Source organism: Eurosta solidaginis, chromosome X, assembly GCF_040869045.1.
Source record: "Eurosta solidaginis isolate ZX-2024a chromosome X, ASM4086904v1, whole genome shotgun sequence".
NCBI classification, from domain to species: domain Eukaryota; kingdom Metazoa; phylum Arthropoda; class Insecta; order Diptera; family Tephritidae; genus Eurosta; species Eurosta solidaginis.
Genome location: NC_090324.1, coordinates 211,521,355 through 211,545,374, shown reverse-complemented (window position 1 = coordinate 211,545,374; position 24,020 = coordinate 211,521,355). Strand labels below are relative to the sequence as shown.

General features: G+C 38.4%; 1 protein-coding gene and 1 long non-coding RNA gene across 6 annotated transcripts in view; one reads left to right on the top strand and one right to left on the bottom strand.

Annotated features, from left to right (window-relative positions):
* The window catches only part of LOC137234945 (PHD finger protein rhinoceros-like), a 45,859-nt gene extending 22,113 nt beyond the window's left edge, over nucleotides 1-23,746 (top strand). For 2 of the 5 annotated variants that reach the window (XR_010947871.1, XR_010947869.1), the window contains 2 exons: nucleotides 3,380-4,161; nucleotides 12,261-14,235. Coding sequence is in view for 2 of the 5 variants with exons in the window: in XM_067758243.1 (XP_067614344.1) it covers nucleotides 22,890-23,065; nucleotides 23,126-23,342; nucleotides 23,432-23,599 (561 nt within the window). In the remaining 3 variants the exon portion in view is untranslated. Of the gene's footprint in view, nucleotides 1-3,379; nucleotides 4,162-12,260; nucleotides 14,236-21,575; nucleotides 21,669-22,870; nucleotides 23,066-23,125; nucleotides 23,343-23,431 lie in introns of those variants that run through there. The other 3 variants (XM_067758244.1, XR_010947870.1, XM_067758243.1) reach the window with 3 other exon arrangements.
* LOC137234946 (uncharacterized) lies at nucleotides 3,389-5,353 on the bottom strand. Its single transcript, XR_010947872.1, has 3 exons — nucleotides 4,632-5,353; nucleotides 3,810-4,147; nucleotides 3,389-3,726 (listed from the first exon to the last, which is right to left on the bottom strand). It is a non-coding gene; the product is annotated as an uncharacterized lncRNA (long non-coding RNA).
* Nucleotides 23,747-24,020: the final 274 nt, after the last annotated feature.

Genomic DNA, 24,020 nt, shown 5'->3' with positions numbered 1-24,020 from the left:
TAATACGCGTCTTTTGACACTTCTCTCGATATTTTTTGACGCGTATTAGCAGTCGACCCCTCAACTAGACTATTACCCCAACTTCAACTGCAAATATCTCCGGTACACCATGCCAAGTCCGGGTGTGTGGTATAACCGTTGCTACCGCCATGGTGATGCACAATTTTTTTTGTGGGTACGCACACAACAACAACCACATGAAAATCGTCAACTTCAACTGCAAATATCGGTAAAAGTCTAGTTGAGGGGTCGACTGCTACTACGCTACCAAAAATATCGAGAGAGGTGTCAAAAGACGCCTATTAATCTCGAGAACAATAATCCGAAGGCGGAAAAGAAAAATTGTATCTCTATCCGGAGGTAGTTGAAGTTGAAGTTGGCGATTTTCATATGGTTGGTGTTGGTACCCACAAAAAAATTGTGCATCACCGTGGTGGTAGCCACGGTTATACCCCACACGCGGACTTGGCATAGTGTAGCCCAGGGTTATTTTTTATAAGCGCGGCCGATAATAGTCTAGTTGAGGGGTCGACTGTTAATACGCTACCAAAAATATCGAGAGAGGTGTCAATCGACGCGTCTTGACATCAGTATTAATAATCCGAAGGTGGAAAATAAAAATTTTAACGTGTTAAGAAGATATTAACGAAAAATCGAAAAAAGACCCGCGGGTACCTCCGAAACCGGGGTCGGATTCATAGTATTTTTGCGCAGAACACCTCTCTGCGTTGGCGGCCTTCGGCCGCAATTATAAAAAATAACCCTGGGCTACGCCATGCCAAGTCCCGGTGAACACAACAACAACCACATGAAAATCGTTAACTTCAACTGCAAATATATCCGGACTGCAACATCTCCGCCTTCGGATTATTGTTCTCCAGATTAATATGCGTCTTTTGACACCTCTCGATATTTTCGGTAGCGTATTAGCAGTCGACCCCTCAACTAGACTTTTACCCAGAAAAAACAATAATCTACACATGTCAAGACCACCAAATGCACAAAAAATTGTAATTTACGACAGCATGAGACTGCTAATACGCGTCAAAAAATATCGAGAGAGGTGCCAAAAGACGCTTATTATTCTCAAGAACAATAATGAAGGCGGAAAGAAAAATTTTAGGTAAATCTATGCGACAGCATGACACTACTAATACGCGTCCAAACGACGCGCCTTGACATCAGTATTAATAATCCGAAACCGGAATATAAAAATTTTAACTCATTCAAAAGATATTAACGAAAAACCGAAAAAAGACCCGCGGGTCCCTCCGAAACCGTGGGTGAAATCCATAGTATTTTTGCGCAAAACACCATTCTGCGTTTGAGGCCTTCAGCCGCGCTTATAAAAAATAACCCTGGGCTACGCCATGCCAAGTCCGGGGGTGTGGTATAACCGTGGATATCGCCACGGTGATGTCCTTCTGCGTTCACAATTTTTTTGTGAGACAAATTACACCAACTGTTGGTTTCGGTTTCTGATTATTGTTGTCGAGATTAATACGCGTCTTTTGACACCTCTTTCGATATTTTTGGACGCGTATTCGTGTCATGCTGTTGTATAGAATTACTAAATTTTATCTATTCGGAGATATTTGAAGTTGAAGTTGGCCATTTTCATGTGGTTGTTGTAATGTTGGCGTAGGCACAAAAAAAATTGTGAACATAAGTGTTTTGTGCGGATATATGGTAATAGTCTAGTTGAGGGTCGACTGCTAATACGCTACCAAAAATATCGAGAGAGGTGTCAAACGACGCGTCTTGACATCAGTATTAAAAATCCGAATGCGAAAAATTTTAACTCGTTCAAAATATATTAACGAAAAACAGAAAAAATGCCCGCGGGTACGTCCGAAACCGGGGGTGAGATCCATAGCATTTTTACGCAGAACCCTTTTCTGCGTTGGCGGCCTTCGGGTGCGCCGTAAAAGTCTAGTTGAGGGGTCGGCTGCTAATGCCCTACCAAAAATATCGAGATAGGTGTCAAAAGACGCCTATTAATCTCGAGAACAATAATCCGAAGGCGGAAAAAAAAATTTTATCTCTGTCCGGAGATATTTGCAGTTGAAGTTGGCGATTTTCATGTGGTTGTTGTTGTGTTGTACCCACAAAAAAAATGTGCATCACCGTGGCGGTAGCCATGGTTATACCACACACCCGGACTTAGCATGGCGTAGCCCAGAGTTATTTTTTATAAGCGCGGCCGACGGCCGCCATCGCAGAAACGTGTTCTGCGCAAAAATACTGTGGATCCCACCCACAGTCTAGTTGAAGGGTAAATTTTTTTTGTGGGTACAACATTACAACAACCACATGAAAATCACCAACTTCGGTAATAGTCTAGTTGAAGGGTCGACTGCTAATGCGGATTATGGTTATTATAAAAAATTACCTGGGTGGGTCCAACACCGGTTTGGAGACCAAAACTATATCCGGTAAAAGTCTAGTTGAGGGGTCGACTGCTACTACGCTACCAAAAATATCTAGAGAGGTGTCAAAAGACGCCTATTAATCTCGAGAACAATAATCCGAAGGCGGAAAAAAAAAATGTGTATCTCTGTCCGGAGGTAGTTGCAGTTGAAGTTGGCGATTTTCATATGGTTGTTGTTGTACCCACAAAAAAATTGTGCATCACCGTGGTGGTAGCCACGGTTATACCCCCATACCCGGACTTGGCATGGTGTAGCCCAGGGTTATTTTTTATAAGCCCTACCGGTAATAGTCTAGTTGAGTGTTCGACTGCTAATACGCTACCAAAAATATGGAGAGAGGTGTCAAACGACGCGTCTTGACATCAGTATTAATAATCCGAAGACGAAAAATTTTAACTCGTTCAAAACATATTAACGAAAAACCGAAAAAGACCCGCAGGTACCTCCGAAACCGGGGTGAGATCCATAGCATTTTTGCGCAGAACACCTTTCTGCGTTGGCGGCCTTCGGCTGCGATTATAAAAAATAACCCTGGGCTACGCCATGCCAAGTCCGGGTGTGTGGTATAACCGTGGCTACCGCCACGGTGATGCACAATTTTTTTTGGGGGTACGAACACAACAACAACCACATGGAAATCGCCAACTTCAAATGCAAATATCTCCGGGCAGAGATAAAATTTTTCTTTTCCGCCATCGGATTATTGTTCTCGAGATTAATACGCGTAGTTTGACACCTCTCTCGATATTTTTGGTAGCGTATTAGCAGTCCCCCCCCCCCCCCCCCCCCCCCAAAATGCCCTATCTTTAAACCCCACTTAAACACTCACTGCGCACTGATCACTCACTTCACCACTTTTAATCATTTTATTAACATGTTTTCTCTTTTTTTTTATCAAAACATTCAAACAAAATAGTTTTATTTTTATTATTTTCTTTGTTTTATAGCACTCAACACTTTTCTTATGCCCGAAAAAATTTTTACGTGAAATTGCCAGCGTTGCCACCGGACCGACGTTTTTTAGGACCTTGGTTTTCCTTACATAGTGTTTAGGCCGACAGCCCAAACTCCAAACATAAAAGGTCGCCCTCGCATTTTTTCTTATATCGGTTAACAGTGCCAGTCAAATTGTTTATGTTAACCATACAAATGAACATCGCTGGAATAAATAAACAGTTTGACTGGCAAGCGGTATTGACCTCCTGTTATGTTCTTTTTCTTCACTTGTTTTCACACATCAAGGAGAAAGGACGTATCCCGCCACAGTTTCCAGCTTCACCAACTAAAAGGTAACCTGCAAATACATATATATATATATTGTTTAATCTTTATCTTCAATAAAGACTATTTGTGAATATTAAAATTCTAATACCAAACTTTTTCTTCTTTTCTACATTAAATCTTGACCGGCACCATCCCTGAGCTGTGGCCCGGCCAAGACATTGGTCCTTAATCCGTTTTCTCATCACAGCGACCAGTTTGTCATCAACAGCACGAGTGTTTAAATATTATTAAAACGACCATTTTGCGAACCAACCACAGGAATTCAAATTTTGTTGTACTTGCTACCAATTTTGAGGGTATAGTGCTTGGTATTCCAGAAGCAGTATTTTATTTGTGGGGAATTTAAAGCGACCATTGGCAGCAGCAAAAACACAGCAATTTATAAAAGCCATTTGTTTATATATTATTTCATCCACTTCATCAGGACACATCTACAAATATAAAGGTACGTGGTTATTTCAGTGAGCACATTAGTTAATAAATTAAAAATTAGTGAAAGTGAAAAGTGCGCGAGTGACTTGTGAAACAAAATCAAAATTAAATTTGATTTGTACAAATAGCCTTTTTGACCATCAAATGTTGCTTGCCGCCGACGGTAAATAATATTTGACACGGCTTAAGGGTCTTCGCTGTTGCATTATTGCACACAAATATTTGTACAAACAGTGTTTGGGAATAACTTAATAGAAAAGTGCAAGTAATTTTTCAAATTTAATTAATTCAATTTACATTTATATGACTCGCACTTCTCTGTTATTAACAGCCCACAACAACAACACTGCACTGTGTAATTAACCTCACTTTTGGGTTTGGTTCATCACAGTTGAATTTGAGAAAAATTAATTTCACAAAAGTCACTCGGTTTTTAATTAAATTCACTTTTTAAAACAGACAAAATTTAATTTGAGCGTTTACCACTGGACGGAACATTTTTCCCTCCAAGTTTTGCTCAGGTTTTCATTTGCGTTTGCATTCAAATAATACTGTGATACATACATATATACACGCACACGTACATAAATATATTTGAATTTAAGAAAAATTAACCATCACAAAAGTCACTCGGTTTTTAATTAAATTCACTTGTTTAAAACAAATAAAATATAATTTGAGCGTTTATTTAGTGGACGGAACATTTTTCCTCCAACTTTGCTCAGTTGATTCGCTTGCGTTTGATTTTAAATATACTGTGCTACATACATATATACACGCACATACATAAATATATTTGGTTGGCGAGCAATAATTTTTTTTAACACGTATATTTATACGTATATACAGTCCACTGGTTTTTTACTCTGAAAATTATTAAATTTCAGTTTACTCGTTTCAAAATAAATATTTACGTTTGTAATTTTACACAAAATTTTTCAGAAATTAATTTAATTTGTTGGGTTGATTTTGTTGGTGGAAAGCGTTAACTAATTTATATTAGCAAATTGGGTAATTCCACAGATTCTGTCTCTGTGTACGTAATTTTTTTTGAAAAATCAATTGCTTCGATTTTTTTAAATTTTCAATATGGAAGCATATAACCGCTTAGTCGACACAATTATTGAGTTCGACATCGAATTTTTAAGCATAGCCACTAGCGAACACTCCAAAAATTCGCTGAAAATTCAGCAGCAGGAGTTGAAATCGATGTGGGAAAAAGCTAAAGAAGCCTTTGATGCGTTACTACAATCAGAAAATATATCTGAAAAGAATGTTACGGCAATCAGAAAAAAAAACAAGTCGTGCTATACTGTTTTTGTGCGGTGTATGACAAAAATAAATGACCTGGCAGAAAAACTTGAAAAGGCAGAGAAGGAAAACGATGCTGCCTTCACGCCACGCAATTTGCATTTAGCACCTTGTGATACTGATATATTCAAAGGTGATTATTTGTCATGGCCAACTTTTCGTGACATGTTCACGGCCATTTATATTCTAAATAAAAGCCTGTCGCCAGTACAAAAATTATATTATCTCATACAAAAAACCCAAGGTGAAGCCAGAGAAATCGTTAAGAAATGCGAATTGACGAATGATGGTTTTGATATAGCTTGGAAAAATTTGTGCGACAGGTATGAAAATAAGAGAATATTAGTCAACACCCAATTAAAGATTCTTTTCAACCTTCAATCAGTCGAAACTGAATGCGGTAATTCAATAAAAAGATTACAAAGGGACATAAATAATTGCATATCCTCGTTAGTAAGTCATCATATTGACATATCTAATTGGGATCCAATTATTACATACTTATGTTCAACTAAGCTTCCTGATGTGACCCTTTCGCTATGGGAACAGTCCGTAGAAAACAAGACAGAAACTTCCAAGTGGGCGGATATGGACCGATTTCTGACAAATCGTTTTCAAACGTTAGAATCAGTCTCAGGTTTAAGAGGTACAAAGAATACAAAACCTCAAAGAGTACAAAACTCAAAGCAGGCCTCTGAACATCCCCCAAAGAAACTTGGCGCTTTCCAAGCAAGTGTAGCTAAAGGCACTTGTAAAATGTGCCAAAGCAAAGATCACAAAATTTATGCGTGTTCAAAGTTCAAAAATTTGAACACGAATGAAAGACTTGCTTTCATAAAAAGAAATAACTTCTGTCTAAACTGTCTGTCATCGGGGCATTCAGTGTCAAAATGCACAAGTGCGCACAATTGCAGCAACTGCCATTTAAGACATAATACCCTTCTGCATTTACAGACAAGTAAGGCAAAACTTACACAGGTAAATAATTCTGCAGATTCATCAGATGAGCAACCGTGCACTTCAAGGCAAGCTCAATCTCAAAATGAATCTGCAAAACAAAAAAAGCAGCAAAATAAAACTACTGTAAAATCTAATTTTATTAATACCAGTAAAGGGGTTTTACTAGGCACAGCTCGCGTCACCATTCATTATAATGGTACAGATTTTTCGGCCAGAGCTCTCATAGATTCGGGATCTGAATGCTCTTTTATCACTGAAAGACTCAGACGAAGAATCAACCTGCCAACTCGAAAGATGCATGCTCAAGTCTCGGGCATCAATAATTCAGTTTCTGCGCAGGTAAAAGAGGCATGCGCCATTCAGTTGCGGTCCCCAGTTGACCCACTAATTTCTATTGACGCATTAGTTCTAGTTCTACCCCATTTGACAGGTAATTTGCCAACATGCGATGTTAGTGCATTAACACAACAAGCATTCCCTGATCTCGTGCTTGCGGATAAACGTTTCTTCGTGAATGAGCCAGTTGATCTTGTTCTGGGCGGGGATATTTATCCGCAAATCATATTAGACGGTATCAAAAAAAATATTCTTATCACTCTTTTAGCTCAAGAAACTGTCTTTGGTTGGATACTGACTGGTCGTGCTGATGCAGCCAGTCCAACCAATCATAATCGGGTATCCTTTTATAATGAAGTGGCTTTAGACAAGCAGCTAAGGTCATTTTGGGAGCTCGAAGACACGCCGAAAGCTAAAGCCTCGACATTAGAAGATACATTTTGTGAGGAATTGTATCAACGTACAACGCAGCGGAATTCTGACGGAAGATACATTGTGTCGCTTCCGTTCAGGTCAGAATTCCCAGGAGAGATAAATCTAGGTCCATCATTAAGAATAGCGTGCTCTCAATTCTATAAAAATGAAACCCGACTTAGAAAAAATCTCGATTTACAGAAGGAGTACAATAGAGTCATACTAGAATACGAGACTATGGGGCATATGTCAAAATTAGATTCAATTCAATCGGCCAATGCGGTCGATAATTACTATTTACCACATCATGCAGTAATAAAAGAAGAAAGCATCTCTACCAAAGTTAGAGTTGTTTTCAATGCTTCTTCACGCTCTTCAAATGGTGTCAGCCTGAACGATGTTCTTCTTCCTGGTCCTGTGCTTCAGGCTGATCTACCAACATTAATTCTTCGCTGGCGACTTTTCAGATACGTCTTCAATAGCGATATTGAGAAGATGTATAGGCAAATCCTAGTAGATCATAATCATACAAGATACCAAAGAATAGTTTTCCGCTCAAGTCCAGATGATCAAATCAGTCTGTATGAGCTCAAAACAGTGACATTTGGTATCAATTGTGCTCCTTATCTAGCAATAAGGACTTTACTTAAACTGGCTGATGATTCCGAAAAATCTCATCCAATCGCTTCAAATATCCTACGAAAAAATATGTATGTCGACGACGTTCTTTCGGGAGGGCATACTATTGCATCTGCGATCAGAACAAGAGATGAAATTTCCAAGGTTTTAAGTTCAGCTGGTTTTCCATTACGAAAATGGACTTCAAATTCCAGTAAAATATTACAGGGTATTCCCAAAGCTCATCTATTGAGCGAAGATTTCTTAGAATTTGAAGATTCAAGTAGTGTAAAGGCGCTCGGTATTAGGTGGAATGCTCATTCCGATCAGTTTTACTTCATAGCAAACCCTATAGAAGAAAACACTGAGCCCACAAAAAGAGCGATACTATCTACTATCGCAAAACTCTTTGACCCATTAGGGTGGCTAGCTCCAACAATTATCGTGGCAAAAATGATCATGCAAAATATCTGGTTGGAGGGTACTGGCTGGGATGAAACCGTTTCGTCTTCAACATTAGACAGGTGGAAAAATTTTACCAATACGTACAAGGATATCGACAAAATACGAATACCGCGATGGGTAGCCTTTTCTCCAACAGAAAAGGTCGAAATCCACGGATTCTGCGACGCCTCCGAGAAAGCGTATGGTGCAGCCGTGTATTTGAGAGTGGGAACCAACGACGGCATATTTGTGAATCTGCTTTTGGCAAAAACAAGAGTAGCTCCAGTCAAAACCATCTCACTTCCTCGACTGGAACTTTGCGGTGCCGTATTATTAGCGGAGATAACCGAATCTATCTGCGCTAACCTTGATTTAGGTCAACAAAGCATCCACCTGTGGACAGATTCGACAATCGTACTGGCTTGGATACGAAAACCTCCGTGCTCATGGTCAACTTTCGTTGCGCATCGAATTACAAAAATCGTCGACAAAGTTGGAAGTTCGTCGTGGTATCATGTGGATTCAGGTACAAACCCAGCAGATTTAGCCAGTAGAGGAATACTAGCCGAGGATTTAGTCAACAACTCTCTGTGGTGGCAGGGTCCTTCTTGGCTCCAAGAAGAGAAGGAAAAGTGGCCAACACAGGATTTGGATTTTAACACGAATATTGAAGAAAAACGCGTACAAGCACATGCAACCGCAATTTCAAGCAATATTAATGATATTCTCAATAGGTTTTCAAATCTTCCTAGGGCTTTAAGAGTTATCTCATATATACTCAGGTTTTTTCATAGAACGCATTCTAAAACGAAAGATTGTAGTCAACCTGAATCTTATTTAATTTCCTCAGATGAAATTAAAACTACAACAACCCGTTTAATAAAACTTGCTCAGAAGCAATATTACGGATCAGAAATTTCAAGTTTGCAATCCAAAACACCAATTGGATCTAAAAGCGAAATACTTTCGCTCACTCCATATCTTGATGAAGACGAAGTAGTGAAAACGGGTGGACGACTTGGTGCATCCAAAGATACTACCGAATCTGAACGCCATCCCATAATACTTCCGTACAATTGTAGGTTTACACGTCTGTATGTTCAGTTTGTCCATGAAATGTCTCTCCATGGTGAAAACCAATTAATGCTGCGCATCATTAGAACTCAATACTGGATTCAAAAAGTTAAAACCATGACACGATCCGTAATTCATAATTGTAAGATCTGCACGATCTTCAAGAAACGATCGCAAAATCAGCTCATGGGAATTCTACCTCAAGAACGCACCACATTTTCGCGTGCATTTACCAATACAGGGGTAGATTTCGCAGGGCCTTTCGATATTAAGAGTTACAGTGGGCGCGGGTGTCGTACCTCAAAGGGTTACGTTTGTCTGTTCGTTTGCTTTTCTACTAAGGCCATACATTTAGAAGCCACTAGTGATTTGAGCACTTCCTCATTTCTAGCCGCTCTGTCAAGATTCGTAGCTAGACGAGGATGTCCAAGAAACATTTATTCGGACAATGGAACAAACTTTGTCGGTGCATCACGTGCATTAAAAACTGAATTTAAGGAATTTCTTGCCGATGCAAGAAACCAAACCCTGTCAAAATATTCCCATCAGGCATTAAATTGGCAGTTCATACCAGCAGGAGCTCCACACATGGGAGGACTATGGGAAGCGGGAGTGAAAAGCTTTAAAATCCACTTCAAAAAAGTGGCCTTAAACAACAAATTCACTTTTGAGGAATTTAACACATTGTTATGTAGAATTGAGTCGTGTCTCAATTCTCGCCCTCTTAGCCCCGCTTCAAATGAACCATCTGACCTTGAGCCTCTAACACCAGGACACTTTCTGATTGGAGGACACCTATTAGCACCAGCGGAAATCAGCGTTGATGAAAATACGGCCTCAATAGTCAATCGCTGGCAGAAACTCAAGGCATTACATCAAAACTTCTGCAGAAGATGGAAATCAGAATATCTTTCGGAACTACAGAAACGGATAAAATGGAAGCACCCTAAATCAAATATGCAAGTCGGAGATATGGTGGTTATACGGGAAGACAATCTTCCTCCCAACGAATGGAGATTGGGGCGTGTGATAAGGTTACACCCTGGTTCAGACAACCGGGTGCGCGTTGTGGATATAAGGACTGAAAGGGGGCAAGTGACAAGACCACTTGTCAAACTAATGTTACTACCAGCATATAATGCGGACACCGAAAACACGTCAGACCCAAATCTCCAGCAGTAACGCTACAATTGAAGTTACAAAATCTCCACACAACGTCAAAACTTCTCCTAACCCAAACGAAGCAACTTCAACAAACTCATAGTGGAAACAAAAATTTCTTTTTTTGATGCAGCCTAATGTTACATATGTACATGTACCTGCTTGCGCACATGGGTGGTGATTTTCAATTATAAAAGCAACAATATGTTGCTACAGTTGATGAACACATTTTATTATTAAATTTTCATATTTTTTTTTATGCGTTTACACACTCAATACCAAGTGAGGTTGTCAGGTAGTCGCCACCGAAAACATGTGCGCGGGCATACACGCAATGACTATGTGCATTGGACTGCATGGAATCATGAAGAAAAGAAAAATTTGGGTCAGCTTAAGCAATCAAAAAAAGGTTCGTGGTTTCGTAAACCACGTACCTATTAAATAATGCAATTTCCCTCAAATAAATATTTTCCTTGTTCTTTTGCCTACTGCATTATATATAGGGGTCCTCACATAAACATAATTTTTTGTTGCGAAGAAACGAAAAAAAGGATAGTACAATGGCAAAGGCAACGTTACTTAAATTATACAAAGCGCTGCCAATTCCATTGCATACACCCATTTTTATCGAGATAAAAATAAAAAACAAAAATAAAATAAATAAAAATTTTCAATTAAGGCCACCCTAATATAATGCACGGCACACCGCACAATTCCTTTTTACTTTTCGAAGTAAAAAGTTGTAAACACTATACGAAAAAAAAGGGAACAAAGAGAAAAATTTTCTAACAGAGAAACAAATTGAGGAGAAATTTCGGACACCCTAACAAGCAATCAATGCAATTTTGCTTTTCGAAGCAAAAACCCCAAAACAAAAAAAACCACTCAAAAATTTTCTTTTTTTTTACAATAAAAAAAGAAATTCACTGCACACCCTACTACATATGTATGTTCTCACTCCACGATCGCATAATTTTATTGCGGATCGTTGAAAAAAAAAAAAACAAAAAAAAAACACAATCACACACTTTCCACTATGCTAGTTACTCTGCTTTGGTGGAGGTTTTTTTTTGATTGACCTTTCATAGGTCTTCATTATCATATCTTTTTTCCTCTCTTTTTTGTTGCAATATATATACACATATGTATATTTTGTTTCACAAAACACTTCACTAACGACAAATTAACAACGGAAAAGTTAAATGCCCGCGATTTACATTACTCGCCCGCACACGCACTAATTAAAATTACAATTTTAAGAAAAAATTCACTCCCGCACGTTTTTCTTTTTGTTGTCGTTTCATTAATTAATCCGGAACTGAAGTTAGTGAAATATGCAATATATCGATATTGCAAACAATCGATTCACTAGTACGGTAGCATAAGGGTGTTGACACATCATCAATTATCCGTAAGGCTACATGCGTCACATACGGAAAAGCATGACGTAGACATTTACATTTTTGAGAAGCTAGTTAGTAATCAAAAATAAATGCTATAAATGCTGGGAAATATATAAATTAGACATTGTTTGAGAAAATCTTTCCTGCTAATGTTTGGTTTGGCGTTGTTTCTGTCTTGGGGGTCCGAGGGCATCATTTGCAAAACAAATGAATATGAATTATATTACAATACAATACAGCTATCGCGTATTCATGTATCGCATACATTACCGCGCTTCCACCAACAACCCCCTTATCAGGTGAAGTTCACATTTACTTTACCAGAATTGCTCGCCAACCGAAACATGCTCACTACGTCGACAAAATTAGAACAAATTATTTTCCTTTTCAGAAAAATGACGCGATTCACTGCAATTCGTAAAACAGCTGAGGCAAAGGGGTTCTCTTTGGCCTGTCGATTGTGCGAAAAGAAGCACCCACTCAGGGTGTGTCCTGTCTTCCGCGGTAGCACACCGGAAAAAAGGTGGTATTTTGTAATAAAAAAAAACTATTGCACCAACTGTCTGTCGCCTCTGCATAGCGCAGCACACTGCACACATGAGGGACGGTGCAATAAGTGCAAGGACGACCACCACACCATGCTGCATATCGCGGAAGCTCAGGACACGACGCGTCGGCAACGAAACACGTGGCATCGCAGGCCACTGAGAACCACCGTAGAGGATAGCGACACCCTCTCATTAAACGCGTCCGAGGTCGAAACGGAGTCCTCTGGAGCGGAAACGTCTGCTTTCCGCCCAGGTGTAGCTCGCGGAGTGGAATCATCTGCATTCCGCCCGCCCTCTACGAGCGGATTGGAAATGAAAACTTTCCAACCGCGCCGTTTTCGACCTGTACTCAGGCACGAGGTGATCGCTAGCGGATTGGAAATGAAAACTTTCCAACCGCAGAGGAGCAGCCAGAATAGAAGAAAAAGACGACGTGTGCAGCATGCACAACACAATAATAAAAAATGGAGAGTGGACTCATCCGCATTCCACCTCCATCCAACGAGTGCTTTCCGGGCTGGGACGGTTGTCAGCCCACGTGCGCCGCCGCAGCTGATCCAGTGCCTCACGTCGGTTGCACCCACGGCCGTTGTTAAGATTGAGTCCGGTGGGCGCTTGCACCTGGTTCGAGCTTTACTCGATCCATGCGCTGCAACGTCCATCATCGCGGATGAGCTCATCCGCCGGCTCGGCCTTGATGTGACGGTTCTGGGGGATCGGCGTGGGTGCTTCATCAAGCTGCGGGGCAAGCATGGGCAGACGGCAACCGTCACCACTTATGCCGTGGCGTTGCCTCATTTCCGGAGGCAAACCCCACTAACAAGCCTGGATGCAACGGTAGCCACGCCATATGCCAATATCAGGCTCGCAGACCCACGGTTCTACGTCGCCGACCCAGTCCGATTGGTGCTCGGTGCCGATGTGGTCCCGAAGGTTATGCTGGGTGCCATAACAGCCGGAACTTTGGGGCCCCTGTTGGCACAGAACACCATCTTTGGCTGGGTATTGTCTGGCGCCTGTTAAATTCATATTTTTATCAAAGAGTAACTTTACATACTTTTTTATATACATACTTATACATAAAATGGATTTTTTAAATATTTTTCATACTTGGTTTTTGAAACCTTGGAATAATTGTAAAGTTATTCATAAAATGAACTTCCTTTATATACAAATGTTCTTTTTTTTACGAAATAGTAAATTTAACTATGTTTTATACCTACCCACATACATGAAACTTGAAAATAAATGTGCCACTGAATTAGAACCATGTGTACCTTCATTTATTTTTCTTCAATTTTCGACTTTAGGTAATTCAAACGGAACCTGAGCTGAAAATAGTTTTAAGCTTAATTTAATTTAATTTAAACTGCGAACCAGCGGCGGAATATGTCCAAATAGATCTTGCGTGTCGCAAGGGGGCCGGCATGTTTAGGCCGACAGCCCAAACTCCAAACATAAAAGGTCGCCCTCGCATTTTTTCTTATATCGGTTAACAGTGCCAGTCAAATTGTTTATGTTAACCATACAAATGAACATCGCTGGAATAAATAAACAGTTTGACTGGCAAGCGGTATTGACCTCCTGTTATGTTCTTTTTCTTCACTTGTTTTCACACATCAAGGAGAAAGGACGTATCCCGCCACAGTTTCCAGCTTCACCAACTAAAAGGTAACCTGCAAATACATATATATATATATTGTTTAATCTTTATCTTCAATAAAGACTATTTGTGAATATTAAAATTCTAATACCAAACTTTTTCTTCTTTTCTACATTAAATCTTGACCGGCACCATCCCTGAGCTGTGGCCCGGCCAAGACACATAGAGTCTACACTTAAAACTTGTTTGTATCTTGGTCTTAAAATCTAATAATGCAATTAAAGAAAAAAACTTTATAAATTCTAATAATATCATCATAAATATTCTATACGCATTTAAATGCTACGAGTTAAGTATGACTACGGGGATTGATGAAATATCAAACGGTAAAACTCTATTTGAGGGATTTTGCACGCATTTAATTTTGATCCCACCCCATTGGTGGACCGCCCACCGTAATTTTTTATAATCGCGGCTGCCAACCCAAAAAGGTGTTCTGCGCAAAAATACTGTGGATCCCACCACGGTTTCGGAAGGAACCGCGGTCATATTTCGAGTTTTCGTTAAAATCTTTTGAACGAGTTAAGAATTTTCTTTCCAACTTCGGATTATTATTTTCGAGGTAAATACGCGTATTTTTTCACCTCTCTCGATATTTTACCTGGGTTACGCCCCAGGGCTCAGAGCCACGTAGTCACACTTAACTCGTAGAATACTTGACAAACTTAATTTGATTTGAGAACTGTCACATAAGTTGCGAGCTCTAAAGGTCGAAGATAATGTGTAGGTCTTACAACCTTAGGCTAACAAAGTTGCTTCTATCATTAAAAAGAGAGGGCTGTAGACTCATTAGGGGATTTTGACTGGACACTGCCGTCTGGCATCACATTCCTTTAACTTAGGCTTGGTCAGTGATAGCAGATGTAGGAAGTACGGGTTGGAGGAGGAAAAAATCGCGCTCCTGCCCTGCGCTTATGAGGATGCAGCTATTAGGAGTGATACATAAGTTCTGGGTTTTATAAGGCTATTCAGTTTGGTCATTAAATAAACTTCTAGTAACACTACGGACCCATTCAGTCTATGTGAGGTATTCACGGACCGCCCAGTTCAACCTGACGTTAGTTGTCTCATAAGTTCTTTTTTAGTGAATTCTACATGGCTACTCAACACAAAGAATAATTTACTTGGTATTTCATTACCAAATATATATGGATACTCGTAGCCGACTGAAGTTGATTTGAGAACTTTCACATAATACGACATTTATACGACAGCATGACACCGCTAATACGCGTCCAAAAATATCGAGAGAGGTGTCCAATGACGCGTATTGACATCGACAACAATAATCTGAGGGTGGAAAAAAAATGTAGCTCGTTCAAAAAATATTAACGTAAAACCGTAAAGCAGGGGTGGGATTCATAGTATTTTTGCGCAGAACACCTTTCTGCATTGTTGGCTTTCGGCCGCGCTTATAAAAAAACTAACTTGGGTGGGTCCAACAACAGTTTGGAAACCAAAACTATACCCGAGCAAAACACCTATGCGATCCTAGATCCAAAACACTTCTTTTGATACCCCTCTTGATGTTTTTGGGCATGTATTAATAGGGTCATGCTGTCGTTAGAATTACTGTTCCGTTTAATGACTTTTGCATGTAATTATTTACTCAACACATGGAATTACTTTACGTGGTATTTTATTAGCAAATATGCTGCAAAATTAAAAGTGTACATATCTAAAGCTGGAAAAATATCATCTTCATCTGTAAACGTACATGGCAGGTATTGTGTAGAATAGAAGCATATCTATCGTACCATTAACGAACATCATTATTTGCATGTGCATACGGGAGTAAGTACGGGAAAAAGAGTAAATGTCATAATAAAAGGGAATGAAAGTAGAACCCATTCCTTTATTTTGCTCGGAATGTCAGAATAAAAACAAAAAGAAAAAAATGGAGTCTTGCAAACAATTTATTACTTGTAGGACGCTCACAAATCGTTTTTAAATGATGTAAATATCTCATTTTTCGCTGTGTATGATAGTCATGGGGGAGTCGAAGTGGCAACGTATTTCGCGGGTATGTTATCACAATTTTCCAAAACCACAATCCCCACATTAACGTAACAGACGCTATGCAGCAGTAATAGCTGATGCCACTAATGAAGGTGTTTTAGATCTGATCTAGATTCTAAGCCGCAGGGCTCTTCTACATCAACAGCAGCTATATTAGATGCCTATGATGAACCTGGGCCGAGTTCGTCGCGTAAAGCCATATCAAGCACTTCGTCATCTAAAATAGAATCAGGTCCTAATTCTTCAAACAACGGGAATACAATAAATATGGAGACCGATGAACCAGAAGAGGATTATACCGTTCGAGTGCAAACAAACCCAATAACAAAAACAGCGCAACCATTGAGACGGAGAATAATACAAAATCTGAGAGCAATGTAGAAAAAACGCCAACAAATGGTCCGGCAGGCTCAGAGGCTACCACTGTCAATGCAACATCAATCGCCACCAATTTTGGTGAGTGTGCTTTATGGTATGTGCCCCCTAAATTAGTATATGCTTTATTCTTATAGCATTCGTCATATTAATAGGTTTTCTAAATTGGATAACATTTGCAGTGATGTGTTAATTAACAAAACGAATCGTTGTCTGTTAATCACACAATATTTTCGCAAGATGTCGAGTCCCAATTGTCTAGTTTATCAGTTGGCGATAATAATAGTACTGGCTATGACAATAAAAAATCAAATATGGATTCAATGCCTAATACTTGGCGGCCTATAAAGACGGAATACACATTATGCTGCTTCTATAAATAGGACGTGTAAAGCACCGAAGATCGATGAGAGTAAGCTAACTATTTTATTCAGGAGCAAACGTTATATATGTAGTACACATGGCAGTCAGGTCTAAGTATCACAGTGGATCGGTCTGATATTTCCGGCCAAGGATTGTCACACCGATGTTATAACAACAACATTAACTTTAACGTATTATTCCTGATATTCTACTTTCATTTCTTTAGATGAAGGTCTCATAACTCCAAATAGAACTATAGAGTCCTTGGATATTGTAGAAGCTGAATTGGCTCCGTTTTTGAAGACAGGACGATCATTTGAGCCAAATGATTGTGTTCCGGAGCATCACGTTGCAATAGTGGTTCCGTTTAGGGATAGTTACGCTCATTTGGCAGTTTTCCTGCGAAACATTCATCCATTCCTAAGGAAACAGCATATCGCTTATAGAAATTTCTTATCGAGCAAACAAATGGAAAAGCTTTCAATCGACCTTAACTGATGAATATTGGCTTCCTAGAAGCATTAAAAATATTTCCATAGGACTGCTTTATCTTCCATGACGTTGACTTGTTACCTTTAGATAATCGAAATTTATACACATGCCCGCGGCAACCGCGGCACATGTCGGTTGCTATAGACACATTAAACTTCAAGTAATTCATAATTCACATTTTAAAACTTGCATTTTTTGGTCTAAAACTTGCAAATACGTTTTCAGGTTGGCTTATCGATAAATTTTGGGGGAGTATCTGCTATGACACGTAAACAGTTTCAGCTGGTGAATGGCTTCTCAAATTCATACTTCGTTTGGGTGAGGAATACAATGATATGTCGAACAGGTAATATTTCTTTGTTGTTTGGTATTGTTTTTAGTGTTCCAGTAAGTACATACCTATTTGAGTTAAAATGTGTATCAAGCAAGCGCTAGTAACTATATGGCTGATGATTGCAAATAAATTATACAAATCAAGCAGGACTAAACGGGAGAGGCAACGGATGATGCCCTACTTCCACTTTCGTTGATTCCTTCCATCAGAAGGAGTCAATATAGTTACGCATACGATGCGCCTCGTAATTTCCAATCCTGAGATGGTCGGGCTAGTACCTTAATGGTTTTTGTTACTGTAACCTACGGGATCTACATCCGACAAAGGACCCAAAACCTTCAGGGAGCGCCTTTATCATTAATACAACAACAACGGCAGAAGTTTCATAGCAGGTAAAAGTATAAAAACGCACTTCAGACTTTAAAAGGACATTAGAAGACATTAAAGATCTTCTAAAAGCAATAGAGTAATGACATCAATTTAAAAATCAAACATCATGCAATCAAGAACTATTACGCCTGTATTTGCAAGGATAAAAAAATCTTTTAATTATTCCACAACACTACACATAAAATCATTCTTAGGAGCATACCGTTGATGTTGTAGCTGTGTTGCAGGAGCATACCGCCGCAAATGTTCGTTCGACCCCGTCGAATGAGTTTCTGATTTACAAACTCAAACTTGGTACTCAGAAATGCCACGGTTGTATCTGGAAATGCTCAATATTTTGAACCGCAGACAACTGCTTGATGCGGCTACGTCTCCAAGACGGTTAAGGCACGTCCGCTATGTTATTAAACCCAGATTTGCATCACCCTGTTCACCTTAGATCTGCACTTAGGTTAATGTCTAAATAACGTGATGTAAATCCTGTATGCGATGTGCAATCGACGCCTCAAACAGCAACTTTTTTTGTCAATCGTGGTCATACTACTACTTTCCTTAGACTTCCTTTAGAGTGTTTCGAGGACAGTTCTTGAGTGGTCGTGTACAGAAAAATTAATAGAATTACTTATAGTTACAATGATTCAAAATAAATAAAAGGTAACTGTTCGGCTGGGTTCTCAGATGCCGTATTTCCTCAAAATGCTTACGGAGATGACTCCTTAAGCCCCTAGGTGGTGTTGGCTCATCAATCAGATGTCTGTTTGGATGCCCAGGTTTCTGGGTATTCAACAGGAACTGTTTGGTTAGCATCTCATTTCTCTCCCAGATGGGGAGTATTCTCGCCTCATTATGTAGATGGTGTTCTGGGGACATAAGAAAGCAACCCGTGGCGATTCTTTGAGCAGTATTTTGGCAGGCCTGTAGCTTCTTCCAGTGGGTAGTTTTTAGGCTTGGTGACCATATGGGTTACGCGTAGCACGTAAACGGCTGGCCAATTGCTTGTATGTAGTAACGAGCGTTTCTTTATCTTTTCCCCAGGTAGTGCCAGTAAGGGATTTGAGGATTTTATTACGGCTCTGGATTTTCGGATTTGTCGAAAATGTGACGTAGTTCTCCGTTTTAAGCTCCTTTCATATTGGCGCCGTTATCGGTAATCTTCAATCAAGTATGGAAAATTAGATCAGTTTCTGACCAGTTTTTTGGTTACAATTCACAAAAGTCAAAAACCGTTCTTGCATTGAAAAATTTGTTACTTGGCTTTCTTGCGTTGATCTGATATAGTTTCCCTTACGTGTTTTGCACAAATTTCCTCAAACTCGTTCTGAATGTCTGGGGAAAGACAGGTAACTTGTAAACGTTTGTGCTGCTGTTGTGAAATCTTAACTTTCTCCAAATGATGTCTAAGTATCGGATCATAATAACTTATGAGGCCTTATACTAATTTCACACAGACGGCTTATTGAATAATAAAGGCAATTTTCTACATTAAGACGCTTATTGAGCTCAATCTTCCCTACAAAATCCGAATCTATTATTATTTCATTAGTAGCTACGCGAATGCCTAATGAAGTCAAAAACGCAATGCAACTCTGTTGGCAGCGTTCCGCTTCCGTTTCCGTTTCTTAGTTTTCAAAGCAAATGTCATTGTCTGCATGGCGGAACTATACAAGGTGGCCGCATCGAACAGCTGATTATAACCTTTTTTATTTGATTTGATACATCAAATACCGGCGCAGTACGATTTTGACATTTGTCCATCGAATTTACAAGTACATGGAGTTTTTATTGTTTGTAGGTATGTCACCATGCTCCCACCTTGTATCGTTCCGCCATGATTGTCTGTCTCATCCTTCATACTAATCGAGCAGTTACTTCTGTGTGAAAGCAAAAAATTTACGATTTCATTAGCAGGTGAAATGAGATCATTAAGTTTCTGTGTGAAAACAGTATTAGATGCCCAAAAAATGTCCATCGTTTCGTTCACCTTCGCCTTGAAAATTAGACCTTTTTCACCCAAAAATAAAATAGTGTCCAAAATTCTATATATAATTTCTTTCCACTTTGGAGTTTCAGTTATTAGGTGGTCATTGTTAATAAGTGTATCAATTGTAGCCTTCTTTTTTGAATAAGATTTTGTAAAGATCATCATTGAATTTAACATTTGTGCTATGCATACATGTTATTTGAGGCTAAAATACTTTTTTATTACATTTTATTACATAATATGTATACTTTTTATTACTTAATATATATATATATATCATACACGTCTGTGAAATGAAAATGAATTTGTGATATTTAAAATTTATTGTGAAATCAAAAAATATGTAAACATAATAGTAAATATCAATCTAATCTAATTTAATGTGATATTGAGTATTTTCGTGTGATGGCAGTTTATCGTATAGCTTCTTCCATACCTGGAATTTCGAATATCCGCCAGGGCAACAAATTTTAGGTCGACTTAAAGTATTGGTGCTTAATAGAACGTATTGATATAAGCAAACGACATATCTTTGACATTCGGCCGAGTAGATCTGATGCTTTGCACAAAAAATTACATATCAACATATCGCACCCCCGCTTCAGAAGTGACATAAGTAGAAAAACAACAATATTGATTTAGAGAACCCCAGCGGGTTAGGGGGTCAGATATTCCCGCGGTAGGTATGCCTGTCGTAAGAGGCGACTAAAATACCAGATTCAAGGGGCTGTTTAGCACAACCCTTCAGGTTGCCAGCGCAATATATAGCTTCTCCAAACCCAATTGTCAACCTCACCTATCCGCGGCGAATCCTTTTTAACTAACAGACGAGGCTCTGGCGACCCCAAACTCCTCATGGAACTGGGGGGTGGGGAGGGAGGGGATGACCTGAAGGTTTAATATGGCCACATAAATCGTTCCAGAGATGGTCGGGCTAGCACTTTAATGGTGCTGTGGTACCGGAGCGTACCGGATCTGTATCCGGCAAAGGACCATTACATCGATAACACTCCCCAAAGCCTTCGGGGAGCAAACTTAACGCTACAACAACAACAACAACATTGATTTAGAGACGGTTCAATTTGATACATAATTTGTTTTGTTTCCAAAGTTACCAGACTTTTTAAGTTCAAGTTGCTTTGCGTTTATCGTTACCTTTAGTAGAATATTTAGCATAATTTTAGAAATAATTTATCCAGAAAATGTTTTAACTATTTTTTTGATGAGTTGTGTCGTTTGTGATTTGGTTATAAAATTTACATTATTTTTAGTTGTGTCACTTTAACTTTATTTTTATATTCACAAAAAATATTGTAACGCACCGTAAAATGAAAACAATATAATAATTTTTGAAACATATTTATATTTGAAGTAACTTCTAGAACAGGGATAACCAAATTTCAAACTGTGGCTGTGTGAGTAGAACTAAAATCATCTTATTGGTGGTGGTTTAGTTGTTGATGAAAAATCAATGAGGTAGGACGTATGCACGCATGTCTGTTAACACACAAAAAGTAATTCGTAAAAGTGTCATATAAATACTACTTTATTGCTTGAGTATAAGGAAATATTTAAACAAAATAAAGAGAATAATAATACGTGTGAAGTGGCGCCAATAATTATTCAACTAAATGGTGACCATTGTTCTAGAAGTACATAACTCATAGTGTATGCAATACATTTTAGTGCATTGAATATACATTGAATAAATACATAGGTTTTAAACATGTATAATACTAAGAACAAACTGGTATCTTATTTTAGATTATTAGCTGTGATATTTAATAAATAGTATTTTATATATTAGAGCCACTATAGATATTCATTAAAGTCAGCATAAAACTTGTTAATGTGATTAGCATGTAGGAGTGATAGAATATCTTCTTTTTTGCTATCTTTAAGATTAAGACTTAGAGGTGCAGCAAAACTAGGCAAAGTACTTGTTTCGGATGAAGACACTGCATCTACCAAACTTACTGAATTAGGTTGAGCTATAAAAAAATAAATAATTAACTTTACTTACTTATTTTTCGGAAAATCTAGTAAAGTGGATACATCTACATCATTAGTAATTTTCTCCGCTAAAAGAAGATTCACAATTTGTTTATTGTTCTGCTCAATCTCCTGACATTGCTTGGGCAAAATATTCAGCACCTTTTTTGCGCGACTTTCAGACATTGCTACAAAGTAAAAAAATTAAGTATAATAATAGTATAGTATTTTTCTCAATTGATTAAACGATATAAATGTTTGCCAGTTATTAGCACGAAGTTAAATTGTAAAAAGACTATTATCATATATATTTTAATCAATAGGGAAAACAGAAAAAGAAACTTACCTTTGGCTGTGGTTTAAGGATTTTTCGAAAGTGATCCAAAATTATTCCACTAAATAATTTTATCAGAAATTACCCAACTCGAATTAATTGGCTTAAAAAATTTAAAAAATGACACAATAATAAATGTGTCGTTTCAGGACGTTTTGATAGAGCTAAATACCAAAGTTCAAAATTGTCACTTGGGGCCGGAAAGCTTTGAACATTTAGGTTGTGTCGGTTTTCTAGCGTATGGGACTAAACTAATACCATTCAAAAATGCCTTAATACCAGAAATTGATTTTTTTGAGTTGTGTCACTTCTGAAGCGGGGGTGCGATATCCTTATAGAAATATCGTAAATAAGATGCCTTGTTAACAAGGAAGATTATAACTGAATAAATGTTATTCTTTTACAAAGTTGTTTAATTTAATTAAGTTTAACATGGTTTAATTAAGTTTAATATGGTTTAGCGATACATATAAGTTTAAAATTTGAATTTGTTTTCTCTTTCACTTACAGAAAGGATGTCATAAGTGCAATGAAAGTGCCGGATTCAGAGCCTTTGCCTAATTACGAGTATCTCATTGTAAACGATCAATGGAAGCAAGAGTGGGAGAAGGGCGTGCAGGTGCCTGTCAATCCTGACTCTTTTCCAGAGCCAACCGTTTATGTGCTATCAGAACCAATTATGCCGCCTTCGCATGACTTTAAACTGTAAGTTCTACATGTTATTCACTCAAGTTTAATATGCTTAATACTTTTTTGTAATATTAGCTCCAAAAATCGCTTCCTGCGTATAACCAAAGACGACACCTACTCGAGCGATTTGCATTGTCTAACAAATGTGGTTACGCAAGCGGAAAATACATGTGCCTACGACAATGACCCGGTCGATGAATCATGGCTGCAATTACTCAATTCCGATCGTAAGCAATATGGTGCTTATTCCATAACAGAAACGCAATTTGAGCGCGTCATCGAAGAACTGGAGGTACGCTGTTACTTTTCTGTTTAATTTGTGTATATATAAATCTATACATAACATAGTACTGAAAGAAATATATTTTTATATATGTACAGATACGATGTTGGAAACAAATACAGGTGATCCTGAAGAATGAGGAAGGCCTTGACATTGATTATGATGAAAATGTTATATGCGATGTGTGTCAATCACCAGACTCAGAGGAAGCAAATGAAATGGTTTTCTGTGATAATTGCAATATTTGTATAAATCAGGTATGTTAGGGTATTACAGCGATTAATTCAGGTTTGTTTTTGTTTTACTTTTAAATAAAAAATACATATTTGAACCTAATCAAAAGATCAAAGATATGAAAGCGTTTAGTAATAGTTGTTAAATGTGTAAATTAACTTTATATCCCCCCTATAAATGATTTTCGCCTCTTACGAATGTTCACTTAAAAAAAAAATCTAATTATCAAAAGTATTTTATATTAATTGAACAATCACTAAATTTAAACAAAATATTGTTTTATTTTATACCACGACAATGGCTCTGTCGGACATGTTGAATGGGTATTAATCCAGACTGTTTGCTCTGCCCAAATAAGGCTGGCGCCAAGAAATCAACCAAATCAGGCAAACATTGGGCACATGTTTCCTGCGCTCTATGGATACTCGTAGTAAGCATCGGTTGTATTGATCG